Source organism: Peromyscus eremicus, chromosome 10, assembly GCF_949786415.1.
Source record: "Peromyscus eremicus chromosome 10, PerEre_H2_v1, whole genome shotgun sequence".
In the NCBI taxonomy this organism is placed as follows: domain Eukaryota; kingdom Metazoa; phylum Chordata; class Mammalia; order Rodentia; family Cricetidae; genus Peromyscus; species Peromyscus eremicus.
Genome location: NC_081426.1, coordinates 60,121,372 through 60,134,411, shown reverse-complemented (window position 1 = coordinate 60,134,411; position 13,040 = coordinate 60,121,372). Strand labels below are relative to the sequence as shown.

General features: G+C 45.1%; 1 protein-coding gene across 1 annotated transcript in view; it reads left to right on the top strand.

Annotated features, from left to right (window-relative positions):
• Atp8a1 (ATPase phospholipid transporting 8A1) overlaps window positions 1–13,040 on the top strand; it is a 196,666-nt gene that overhangs the window by 164,892 nt on the left and 18,734 nt on the right. The window contains exons 31-32 of the mRNA XM_059274745.1: window positions 3,092–3,148; window positions 4,262–4,369. Coding sequence (XP_059130728.1) covers window positions 3,092–3,148; window positions 4,262–4,369 — 165 coding nt within the window. The remainder of the gene's footprint in view (window positions 1–3,091; window positions 3,149–4,261; window positions 4,370–13,040) is intronic.

Genomic DNA, 13,040 nt, shown 5'->3' with positions numbered 1-13,040 from the left:
CTGCAGACAAATATCTGCACAAAATAACTGAAGAGAAAAGGTTTATTTGCTCACAGTGTCGAAGGTGTCAATCCATCATGGTGGGAAGATGGATGACTGATCTCGGTTGTCAACACACTTGGGAAGAGGAAATCTCAAGTGAGGAATGAATTGCCTCCATCAAATTGGTCTGTGGACATGCTGTGGGGCATTCTCTTGAATGCTAATTGATGTGGGAGGTGCCATCTCTGGACACATGGGCTTGGGCTGCATAAGACAGGTAGCTGAATGTGAGCCTAAGAGAAGTCTCTCTGGTCTCTGCTTCAGTTCCTGCCTACAGGTTCTTGACGTGAGTTCACTCCATGATAGACTGTAACCTGGAAGATGAAATAAACCCTTTCCTCCCCAGGCTGTCATTTGTCAGGCTGTTTATCACAGCAACAGAAAACAAACTAGAGTGGAAATTGGTACCAGAAGTGGGGTCTTGCTCTCACGGGCCTTACCATGTTGGTTGTGGGGAGCATTGTAGAGCCTCAGGCTGGAAATGGCCTTGAGTGCTCAGAGCTTAATCGGCTACTCTGTGAGAGCTTGAAAGAGAAAACAACAGACACTGGAGCCCGACTTCGGAAGTTACAGAGAGAGGTTTGAGAGTCCCTCAAAGACTCTTGGGGCCACTAGTATAATATTTTGAATTTCAGAGCTGCAGGTTCTGGTCAGCTGAGGCTGAAGAATCAGCTGTGATTAGCAAGAGGACCAGCCGCACAGAAGCAAAATCTTTGCTTCGCTAGGACAATCCAAAGATTAATGCTGGTCAGCAGGGGCTGGAAAACTGCTGCAGTGATTAATAAGACACCAACATCATTGGGGTGAAATCTTTTGGGGAATGTTTCTTCAAGGCCAGTGCACCGTGTGGGACCAGTGCTGCACATCAACTGGCTGGAAAACTCCACAAATAGCATGTGAGGGTCTCCCATGTGGTTCTGGTTTTGAAGGCCTGGCGGGTCATGAAGAGCAGCCAAGGCTAGAGTCTCCCTGAAGAGAGGCCAGCAGAAGCCAGTGTTCAAGACACAGCCTCAGTTACAGTGGAGACCCCAGGATTGAAGGGGTCACGGGGAGAAACTGAGGCGGAGCACAGAGAAAGGCCATTAAAGTATAGCTTCAGTTTCAGTCAAAAACCCAGGATATTGGAGACGCCAGGACTCTCACTGTGACAGCCGCAAAGCAGTCAGAGAGAGAGAGGAGAGAGAGAGAGAGAGAGAGAGAGAGAGAGAGAGAGAGAGAGAGAGAGAGAGAGAATGCACTGACAAGCTTCCTCCCTTTCTGCCCTTTTCTGCATCGGGCCCTCACCTTACAGGATGGCACTTCCCACTTCCAGAGTGAGTTTTCCTTTAGACAGTGCTTTCTGGAAATGCCCTCACAGACAACCCCAGTGTGGACTACTAGTCTCCCATGTGCTTCTCAGTCCACTCATGTTGCTGATCAAGATTAGTCTTACAGGAGGTACACCTTAACAGCTCCAGTTTCAGGATGAAGGAGCTGAACATACTGATGAGTGATCTTATCCCATTCATTAACCAAAGCGGCTTGTAATCTGAAGCCAAGGTGGGTGTATGGAACCACTGCAGTGTTCCTATGGGAGACCCAGAGCTGTGGTGATATTTTATCTGTGTGCCCTAATTAAGTTTATCAGAGGATCAGAGGAAAAAGCCCTGCCACTATCGTAAACATAGAGGTCAGGTAATGGTAGCACATGCCTTTAATCCCATCACTTGGGAGGTAGGGCTGCGGTCTGGATCTCTGTGAGTTCAAGGCCACACTGGGAACAGAGCCAGGCTTGGTGGTACACACCTTTCATCCCAGCACTAACCATAAAGGTTTGGAGGTCTGTACAGACAGGCAGGAAGTGACAGAGCTGGGCAGGAAGAAGAAGTGATGTAGCTAGGCGGAAAGAGGAAATGAGTTGGCAGAACAGAAAGGCATATAGGCGTGGGTATACGGGAAGTAGGTCTTTTTGGCTGAGGATCTCCAAGTGGTCAGAATGTGGCTGGCTTCTTTCTGCTTTTCTGATCTCTTGGTTTTAACCCCAATATCTGGCTCCGGGTTTTTCTTTTTATTAATAAGACCGTTTGGCACTTCGTCTTACACAGAGTAGTCAAGGTAGCTTTTGTTTCCTCATTTCAGAATTACCCGTTGTCTTAATCAGGGTTTCTACTGCTGTGATGAAACACCGTGACCTAAAGCAACTTGGGGAAGAGAGGGTTTATTTCACTTACTCATATATATCACTGTTCATCAAAGGAAGTCAAGGCAGGAACTCAAACAGGGCAGGAGCCTGGAGGCAGGAGCTGATGCAGAGGCCATGGAAGAGTGCTGCTTACTGGCTTGCTCCCCAAGGCTTGCTCAGCCTGCTTTGTTATAGAACCCAGGACCACCAGCCCAGAGGTAGTCCCACCCACAATAGACTGAGCCTTTCCACATCAATCACTTATTAAGAAAATGCCCTACAGGCTTCCCTACAGCCTGATTGTATGGAGACATTTTGTCAATTGAGGCTCCCTCCTCTCAGATGACTTCAGCTTGTGTCAAGTTGACCTAACACTAGCCAGGACACCCACTTAATCACCACAAACGGTATGTGTTTCAAGAAGTGGCTGACTCTCATCTCCTACATAAAGTTCCAGAGCAAAGACTTAGATTCCTAAACATGTAGTTGTTAAACTTCTATAATTTTTATCTTTAAAAATCCAAGAAGTGAGCTTGTAGTGAAAAAGATTCCGTTAAAGGAAGCTTGAAACTCCAAATTCACATTAAGCACGTGCTATTCATGAATTGTACAGAGTAGAGATAGCGGGGCCCTGGATAGCCCTCCTTGAGGGACCCTGAGGGTGTGAGTGTGAGCAGAGGCAGGAGAGGGCAGCAGGAGCCATGCCGTTGGCCGCTGTTACGGCGTCCTAGTGAGTGCCAGTCACCTGCTCCATGAGTTTGATGAGCACACGGCTGGTCTAATTCAGACCTGTTTGTTCTTTGGAAGGTCTCTCTGTCACTTGATAGCTCATGATACCCATGACACCATATTACGAGACAAAGTAACACTTTCCCTTTCTGTTTTCAGTTTGTGGTGATCACTGTGTGTTTGAAAGCGGGACTGGAAACCTCCTATTGGACCTGGGTAAGGAAATCTCTAATCACAGGCCTCTCTATTACAAAGCCTGCAGTTAGTGACTGGGGAACCTTGGGTATGGGAGGAGGGGAACTGGGGATTATGGGTTGAAAACACTGAGTTAAATGAGTTTATTACTGAGACCGCTCAAGCCTTGAACTCAGTATTGCACACTGTGACCACCTCCCAGAGATGGAGACTTTTGGGTTCAGCGATGTCACAGGGCTGGTGTTCCATAGGAAACCTGTTAGATAATAATTCTGAAGAACAATGAAACTAGTGAGATGTAGCAAGCTTTTTTTTATCAGAGTAACCTTGGATCGCCAGCCCCCAAATAAGGAAACAGAGACTTATTATTAATTATGAAAGCTTGGCCTTTAACGTAGGCTTGTTTACAATTACCTCTTATAACTTAATTAACCCATATTTTTTAAATCTACATTCTGACACATGGCTCGGTTACCTCTTAGTATGACCCTTTCTACTTGTTCCGAGGCTGCTGGTGAATCCTGCCTAGATTCCTCCTCCTCTGCCTCTTTCTCCCTGGAAATCCCACCTATCCTCTCCTGCCTAGCTGTTGACGGCCATTCCACTCTTTATTAAACCATTCGGAAGACACCTTGGCAAAGACACATCTTCACAGTGTACAAAAGTATTATCCCACAACAGTGAGAGATCTGTCCTCAGAAACTTACACATGCCCAGTCTGTAGAAAACACACTCCACTTCCAACACATTAGTGTTGCAGGCTGTCCACTTCCAGGTAAAGAGGCTCACTAAAGAAGACAGACTTATAGTTGGATGCTCAAGGGGGGAATTGGAATGAGAAATGTGGATCTGACGCCCTGTGACCTCTATATAATTTTCTCTCATGTGTCTAACATCTTTGAGAAAGAGCATGCAGGGCAAAGATAAAGAAGAGTGGAAAATAGCCATGGATAAAAAATGTCAGCGTAGGAAACAGTGAAGGAGTTTACAGAAAGAGTGCATACAATTATAGCACAGTTCCAGAAAGTGGGGTTTTTCTGAATTCAGTACAGACGAGGAGAGAACCGTGACTGTTTGAGTAACGTTCGTGGCTTGACTGGTTGGGAGTGTCTTGACACAGCTCTCCTTCCACAGTTCAGCCACATTGCCATCTGGGGCAGCATCGCGCTCTGGGTGGTGTTCTTTGGAATCTACTCATCTCTGTGGCCTGCCGTTCCCATGGCTCCTGATATGTCTGGAGAGGTAATGTATGCTAATGACTCATGACCCAGCAGAACCTTAGAAGCAGGTATCCACTAATGGGCCTTCATCCTCCTCAGCACGACTTTCCATTTTGTGGGTCTCTATTCAGCTGCCTTTGACCACCCTCAAATGCCACAGGTGGGAGAGATAAATCTCCAACCGGTATTTTAAACTTCAGCGTTTAACTTAAATCTGACTTAGCCTTTCATAAACATAACTGGAACGATAAAATATGGTTGTAGGGAACTTGAGTCTTGTCATGAATACCCATATCATCTAGAAGATGCCATTTTAAGAATTAGACCATAAATCCACAAGCGCGTTTAGGATAAGAGGCTCAGGGAAGTGGTACGGCACCTTCTTTGGGACAATCTGTCATTTCTTCTGTTGTCTCTTATTCCAAAAAGAAGTCAGCCGTCCCTAGATTAAATGCACTTTTCAAGTTGTCTTAATGACATTAGTTTGACTCTCGTTTTGAAGGAATTGAGGCACGTGACACCTCAGCCTTATCATACTCCATTTTCAATTCTGTCTTTCAGTTTCTTGTTACACTGGGAGGAATTGAGTTATTAGGTGTTCATAGGGGAGTGTCAAAAGATCCCTTCCCTTCAGAAGAGGGTCCCGCAGTAGGAGGGTTTATGATTTCAATTGCAGGAAATTTGACATAAAATGTATAAAAGAAAATGTGGAAAACATTTCGGGATTTCCTGTGACCTCACAGTAACTTGCAAATCAAGGTAACGTGAGCCCTGTTGTGGGCTGTTGTTTGGCCACAGTCACGGGAAGCCTCTCCAGCGGCTTGCACGTTTTCCCTGCCCGTAAGTCTGCTTGAGTACCCTTCACTTTTGACAGTCTGGTTTATAGATCATTTTCATGAAATTTGATCTGACAGCACCCTGCTTTTTATAAATTAACAGAACACAGACACTTTTTCCAAAAAAAAAAAAAAAAAATGTGGTTAAATTTATTAGAGAGAGGCATTATATACTATTACAGGAAGACCAGATGCATCGACAAGCCCACTCGTCTCTCCGTCACACGTGAAGGCATCTTTTGAAACATACACACTGTGAAGCCTAGAAAATTTGCAGAATGTGTTTTAAGGAGAGCAGAGAGAAAGCTGTAAATGCACCTCCTCTTTGCCTTGGTTTCTAAGTCTTTTTTTTCCCGAGGAGCAAAATGTTCCATGCATGTGACAACAAGCGTCTCCAATCTCTGGTGATGCCGTGTGGGAACCCCAGTTCTGCTGTATCCCTGTATTACCATGTCTGCCTGAGCCCGCTTTTCCCCAAGGTCAATTCTAACGGAGCCTCTTATGCTGCACATTCAGTCCGCTTCATTTACCTTATTTCTCCGTGTTTATTTTATCTTCAAAGTAAGTACCACAGAAGATTTTGAGACCCCCGATCATTTAAGTAACTCTGCCTAGTGGGTCTGATGACAAGAACTGAGTTCCTGACCACCTACTTCTAGGACAAGTGTAAAGTATGGTTGGCTCCTAGCCAACCAAATATAATTCAGCCCCTGCCTGTAGAATTCCTGGTATTACCCAAACACAGAACTTAATATTGTCTCTTGAGATGCACGGCAGAGCTGTGTTTAATTCAAAGTGAAATGGGTGTCAGTACTCCATCATGTTTTTGTTTCCTCCATGCGTGGTGGGAACTGGTAACAGGAGTTCTGTTTCTTCCTACTTCATGACTACCACAACTTTGAGTCAAGTATTTACATAGCTGCAGCTTTGTTGAGAGTAGAAGGACTGAATTAGCTCAGCTGCCGGCTGTACCAGCTTGTCCAAAACATGTCGGCTTCGCCTATCCAAAGGAAAAGCTCGATCCTTCAACCTTCTGCCGCACTTTGGTGCTCGGCACAGATTTTGATGTGTGTGTACACGAGTGTCTGTGTGTTCGAATGAACCTCCTTTCCAGCTAAGGGTTTGACAGAAATGTCACTCACGTTGTCAAACATAGGTGGTGTCCTTCTGTTTCTTGAGCAGCAGGGTAACAGGAACCCCTGTTTGTAACATTTCCTAATAAGCACAGTCACTGGTTCTATTAAACCTCAAATCACTTCAGAAAGAAGTGATTTTTCTTGTGTGTAAAATTTTACAAATCCTAAAATTCTGTATTTTGATCAAGACTACAGACTATATATATATATATATATATATATATATATATATATATGAAAATGATATATATATATATATATATATATAACGTTTTCATGCTTGTGCCAATGTTTTCTATCTATTATAAAGCTGTGCAGAGTTGGCTGGTCATCTTATGGTGTATTTATTCATCTAACATTTGTAACAAAATCATAGCAGCATATAAAGGGCAGTACACTATTGTAGGTAGCAGCAGTCAACACTGGCTGGCTTGACTCGTGCTAGATAATAATACACATAGTAAAACACCACCCAGAGCAATGCCCAGAATGTATTGATAGTTCACCTGACACAGTGTGTGTTAACTTCCCGTCACCACCAATAGCAAGGTCATCGGTGTCTGATACAGAGACTCTACATGCCCTACCATCCTGTCGTTCCCTGTCTCAACAGTACTTCCTTCCAAGACTAAATTTTGTATGCAGGTGTTAGGGTTTCTGTTAGTTAGGGTTTCTGTTGCCATGAAGAGACAACATGAACATGGAAAACATTTATTTGGGTAGCATACAGTTTTAGAGGTTTAGTCTATCATCATGGCAGGGCATGGCGCCACCGTACAGGCAGACATGGTGCTGGAGAAGTAGTTGAACAGGCAACAGGAAGTGGTCTGTCTTCCTGGGCATGGCTTGAGCATATATGAGACCTCAAAGCCCACCCACACACTGACACACTTCCTCCAACAAAGCCACACCTCCCATTAGTGTCACTCCCTTTGGGGGCCATTTTCCTTCGAACCACCACAGTGAGTGTGGTTTTGGTTGACGAAAAGTTGAATGTAAGTAGTCTCTAAGGTGACAGAACAGAAAATTGTATGGGCAGGCTTTGGAAGCTGAGGCACTCTGCGGCCTTAAAAGGACAGTGGCTGAAAAGAAGCGCTACTCCCAAAGGTAGCCAAGATCTGGGAAACACCATGGCACCAGTCACCAGTCACCAGTGCTGTTGAACATGAATTCCCCCTAAGGTACTTCTCCAGGGACTGTGTGCATAGGCGGTCGGTCTGACAAACATCGACTGGGATTCCTCTGTGTCAGCCACTGTTCTAGGCACTGGATTCAGGAAGGACAGAAACCAGGCCCTCCTGCAGCTGTCTTCTCCAGTAAGAGGAGACTAGACAATAGATAAATAAGTGAAATGTACATGGGTAGAGAGAAGTGCAGGAGGCAGGGGTACCATGTGCCAGGTTTCCCACAGAACCCTGGGCTTTTGTTCATGGTCAGATGAAAAAAACTATCAGAGAAGTCTGCAGGTCTCCTGGTCTGACTGGAGCTTTGCACAGGGCTCTGACTATCATGAACCTACACGGGGTTATTGCAGGGAACCAGGTGAGCAATAGTGGTCTCTTGGACCAGGAGGGCAGCAGTACAGAGAAGAGGTGAGATGCGGAGAGCTTGAAGCTCTAAGTGGTGGGATTTGCAGGTAGGTGGAATATTGACTGGGAAAGAGAGCTTCAAGGCTGGTTCTACTGTTCGCTGTCAATAAAATAAGAGCACGTTAGACGTTGACTCCCTGCTTCCCATCACAAACTTGTTTTAGTAGCCGATTTGAAGATGGATTAACAGGAGTTCAATCTGACCTCCCGTAGGAAGTGGTAAAGAGCAGGCTTACAGCAATGCTACTTCTCTGGTCCTAGATGCTTGGGTAGGACACCGTGAGTCTGCAAGGATGCTCCTTCCTGATGGGTGTCTCATGGATTTTCATAGGCGAGGGAACCTGTTGTCTGGTGTCCTATAGCGCCGCTTTGCCCAGGCACTGATGCCGCAAAGGCTCCTTTACAGAGTCATGGCAATGAGTCCAAATGCTGCCGCCATCTTTGTTTCTGTGTCTCATCCACTTATACGGGCCAGGGTTGTCCCAGGGCCCTGTGGTCAACATTAAATGAGCGCTAATTTAAACTTCTGCTGTGTGTACTGCAAACGGAAGAAAAACAGTAGGGTAGAAGTCGCAGAGAGGTAGATTTCAGCTCAGATAACTCTCTTTCCATTTGAGGTGGAGAGAGCAGGATGCTGGTCTTGCCAACATCTTGCTCGGGTGGTGGTGACCAGTTCAGTCACTAGCAACACTGAAGCGGCAACTTATCCATCCCACACCTCCATGATGCCTTCTAGCACACACACACACACACACACACACACACACACACACACACACACACACACACACACTATGGCTTCTATGGCCTCTCAAGTGGAACAAGTTGAAAGGGCTCAGATTCTTGCTCCAGCTCACAGGTCTCAGGGTGTGAGTTATATAAGTCAGGTGACTTACAGATACAGGGCCATGGTTCCAAATGCAGCCCCGTAGGCACTCACATGTGGTTCTGGATTTTGTAGTCAGCTCCACCTGTGGTTTTGGTTCTTTACAGCCCCATCAGAGGACACAGCTGTTTTTCACAGCCTGTGGAAGGGAAACCCCTTGCTCACTGAGAGTGGAAGGAAAGAGCGCCAATACTTATTATGTGCCCAGAGTGTTCTCCAGGCAGCTCATTTCCTGGGAGGCACGACTTGTGTTAGTTAGCTCCATGTTGTCGTAAGCTGAGAAATAGCCAATGACTGGCTAGTGACCCAGAAAATGCAACCCCAGATCTTTCGCGTCAAATCCCACTGGTTTCTTCTGAGGTGCTGAGGAATTCTGTATCTTCTCTTTGGTGCCCATAGCAGCTCTTGCTTTTCACCTTGTAGCCTTCTTCCTGCATTTGTTTGTCCCGTTACTTCACGGCTTGCCTAGAACCCTCATCAGCTGACTTAGTCAACCAAGTATGAAACTCTTCCGATCTCTTTAAAAGCTCCCCGAGTTCTAACCACGCAGTTTCAGCACCCCTTCCCTTCACCTTCGACGTGCCAGGGGAGATGGCTCAGCCAGAAAGGACTTGCCAGTTGCACGTAAGCACCTGAGTTCATTCCCAGGACCCAAGGATTTTTGCTTGGTTGGTTGGTTGGTTGATTGGTTGGTTGGTCTTTTAAAAGCCAATGGTGTAATGTAATCCTATGCTTGTAAACCCAGCACTGGAAACGGAAAAAGAAAAAAAAACAAAAAACACGCAGATCACTGGGGCTCATTGACCAGTCAGCCTAACTTACTTAAATGAGCTCCAGGCCAAAGAGAGATCCTGTCTCAAAGAATCAAGGTGGACAACACCCAAAGAATAACACTGGAGGCTATTCTCTGCTCTCTCACGTATACATACATAGACACATATACATAAATACACACACACACACGCACACGCACACGCACATGCACATGAGAAATCCTGCCTTCATATCCTAGCCTTTGACCTATTTTTAACAACAAAATTAGCTATTAATAATACCCATCTCGGTTTTTGAGAGGAAAAAAACTGTGAAATGTCATGTCATATAGTAAGAGAATGCATGCTTGTCAGTGTTCTACTGGGGCCCCATAGACTGACTGAGACACTCTTAGAAACCTTTATTGATGTTCACTCACTAAGGAACCACAGCAGCAGTTTGAAAGGGGCCTGGAATACACTTCACAGTCAGAGGGGTCCAGTCGTCTCCTCGAGGTTCTGAACATCTGAGCTGCACTTGGAACCCAGCCTCCTCCTGTCCCCATAGCCACCATGCCCTCAAATATCTGTCCCGTTCACATTTTTTCACGCAGCTTTTCTCCCGGCCTTATCAACTGTTAGAAGCTTAACCCTCACTTAGTACCAGTGTCATAGATCAAAGCAGTTTTGTTTATTTCTGTGTGCTTGGTCAAGTGGCCAATGGTGTCTGCATGGAGCGTTTCGATCACCTGCGGTCCTCAGCTGCCTTTGCCACTGTTTGGAGGGTTGTTTAAAGCAGACCCATAGCTCCTTTTCCTGTGGCCTTGCAGAAGAATCATCTGTACATCAGAGCATTGCTCGTCCTTCGCTGACCCCTCATTGGTGGTTCCTAGGTGGTGGATAGGGTGTTCCCATGTGAAAACATCCCTTCAGCATTTTACACTGTGTCTCCAACACAGTCCTTTGCATCCCTGCCCACAATGGTGACCAAATGATAATGGTTAACTAGGAACTCAGTGCCCACAATTACTAAAATACTATTTTTAAAAAGAACGATGCTATTAGTGGGAGAAAGTGGGTTCTATGAAGTTAGACAATTGCAGGGAAATATTTAAAAATAAAGAGAAAACAGAGCGGCAAGCTTGGCTGCAGCTTTAAATATGTTACCGGTTTCCTCGCCTCTCACGAATATGGTTGTGATTTAAGAGGGTGACTTTTTTTTCTTCAGACCTGACTTGTGTTTTTTTTCACACCAGGACAACAGTTTATGGGGTAAGGTGGGCCCTGGGGAAAGCGCTGTGTCATATAAACATAGACCAGCCTGCTTTTCAGACTTGTCTAGATGACGGCACTGGGTATTTTTTGGAATTTCCAGAAGAAAATGTTTTAGTCAAAATGATTAGTAAACCAGATTTAAAAAAAAAAAAAAAAGGAAAGTAGCTATATCAAACTCTATCAAGGGTCATTTCACGTCGGGATTAATACCAAAGGCTAGGCTGCAAAAAAGAAAAAGAAAGAAAGAAAAGAAAAAAGGAAAACTTTTAAATTTATTATGGCTTTGCAGACACACACTGTAAAGTGCCCCCACCCCCCACGCCATCTGTTTCTGCTCTCCCTGGCCTCGGGGACCTATAAAACTACTGAAGGAAATTGAAGTTCAGGAAAGAGCATGTGTTTTACAGAATCTCAGATCTCTTGATTGAGGTTGGTAAAGTCCGTCTGAAAAACAGTAAAAAATTTTGTTGAGCGCTTTGGTGTCAACCCCTAGGAAAGACGTCCGTGAACTGCAACACTGATAAGATTTTCCTAAACTGCGCTGTTGCCTATTTCCAACATCATAAATCATACTTCATATGAGGAATTTCCGGGTTAAACTAGTCCTTATCCATCTATCAGCTCTTAATTACCAGACAGCAATATAATAACTTATTGGTTGTAAGGCTAGGGCTCCTGAGGTGGAGCAGGGGTTTTTTTAAATCTGAGATTACTGTGTTAAGCCAAGTAGCCTAGAGGGAACCACTAGCCTAAACTCCATCAGTGAGCCAAGGACAATTGCCAACCCATCCAGTAAAACATGCCATTGATCACAGTCCCCATGCCCTTGACAGTAAGTAAGACAACTGGTGGGTTGCCACTTCCAAGCCCTTCTTGTTCAAAGAAGCGTGTCTAGATATGCTAAAGCAGAAGAAGAAATGTAGACACACCCAGCAGCGTTCTGATTCAGGACCTCAGCGCACACTTTGAAGTAGACACACTTTCCTTAGAGCCATGAAGAGATGTGACGTTGCTTTTTGTAACCACAGCATCTTTTCTTCCCATGCAGAGCAAGCGTCTAACTTAGTCCAGGCTCTGTCTTAGGAAGCAGAGAAAAGAACTGGTCCTTGTCCATAGGTGGTCTCCTTGCTGATGATGCAGAAGTGACATCATAGCTGTGAGCCAGATGTGGTCTGCCCAGTTACCTGAGAAAGGGCAGAGAGTACAGCATGTGATAGAGCTTTAGATACTCTTTAGAGCAGTTTCTCTGCATTCTTTTCTTACATAAGTGGTGGTGGCAGGGCGGGTGGTTCTTAATGTGTTACTTCTCTAAGTGATGAGTTGGTGGCAGTCATTTTATAAAGTAGAAGAAAATGAGAAGAAAAGAGTAACGGAACAGGATAGAATGGCTGCTCAAGAAGTGTTATTTGAAGCTGGGGCAGTTAGAATGAAACTGAGATGCTTGTTGTATGAAAAGGAGTATCTCAAGATCCAGGAAGAGCAGGTGTCTGTGTTCTAAGGCTGTGGTGGTTTGAAAGAAAATGCCCCCCTCAAAGGAATGGCACTATTAGGAGGTGTGGCCTTGTTGGAGGAAGTGTGTCACTGTGGGGGCGGGCTTTGTGGTCTCCTGTGCTCAAGATACCACTGAGTGTGTCAGCCCACTTCCTGTTGCCTGTGGGTCAAGATGTAAGAACTCTCGGATCCTTCTCTAATATCCTGTCTACCTGCGCGCTGCGTTGCTTCCCACCACGACGATAATGGACTAAACCTCTGAACTGTGAGAGAGCCACCACGATTTAATGTTTTCCTTTGTAAGAGCTGCCGTGGTCCTGGTGTCTCTTCACAGCAATAGAAACCCTAACTAAGACAAAGGCCTTTCTGTTTAGGTAGTAAGAATACTGAACATTGAGATAATGCACCCTTCCTTACACAATTTACCCGGTAACAGCATAATAACGCTTTCAATATGTGTTTATCATAATAAAAATATTTCGTTACTAACTTCATCCTCATTCTATGTTGTTTTTACATTTTTAAAATAGCACAATAAGGAAAACCAAAATAAAACAGCAACCCTGTTCCTAATTACTTTCACTGCTCTGGGGACTGTGGCTCTAGAAAATGGCATTTCAGAGTCCCACAGTTCCTAGCCTTCGCTGTGCCACTTAGGAAGCCTGCTGTTTCATGGCACTTTTAGTATGCGGAGCTGGATCGCCAGGCTTTACTGTTTGGGTAAAATT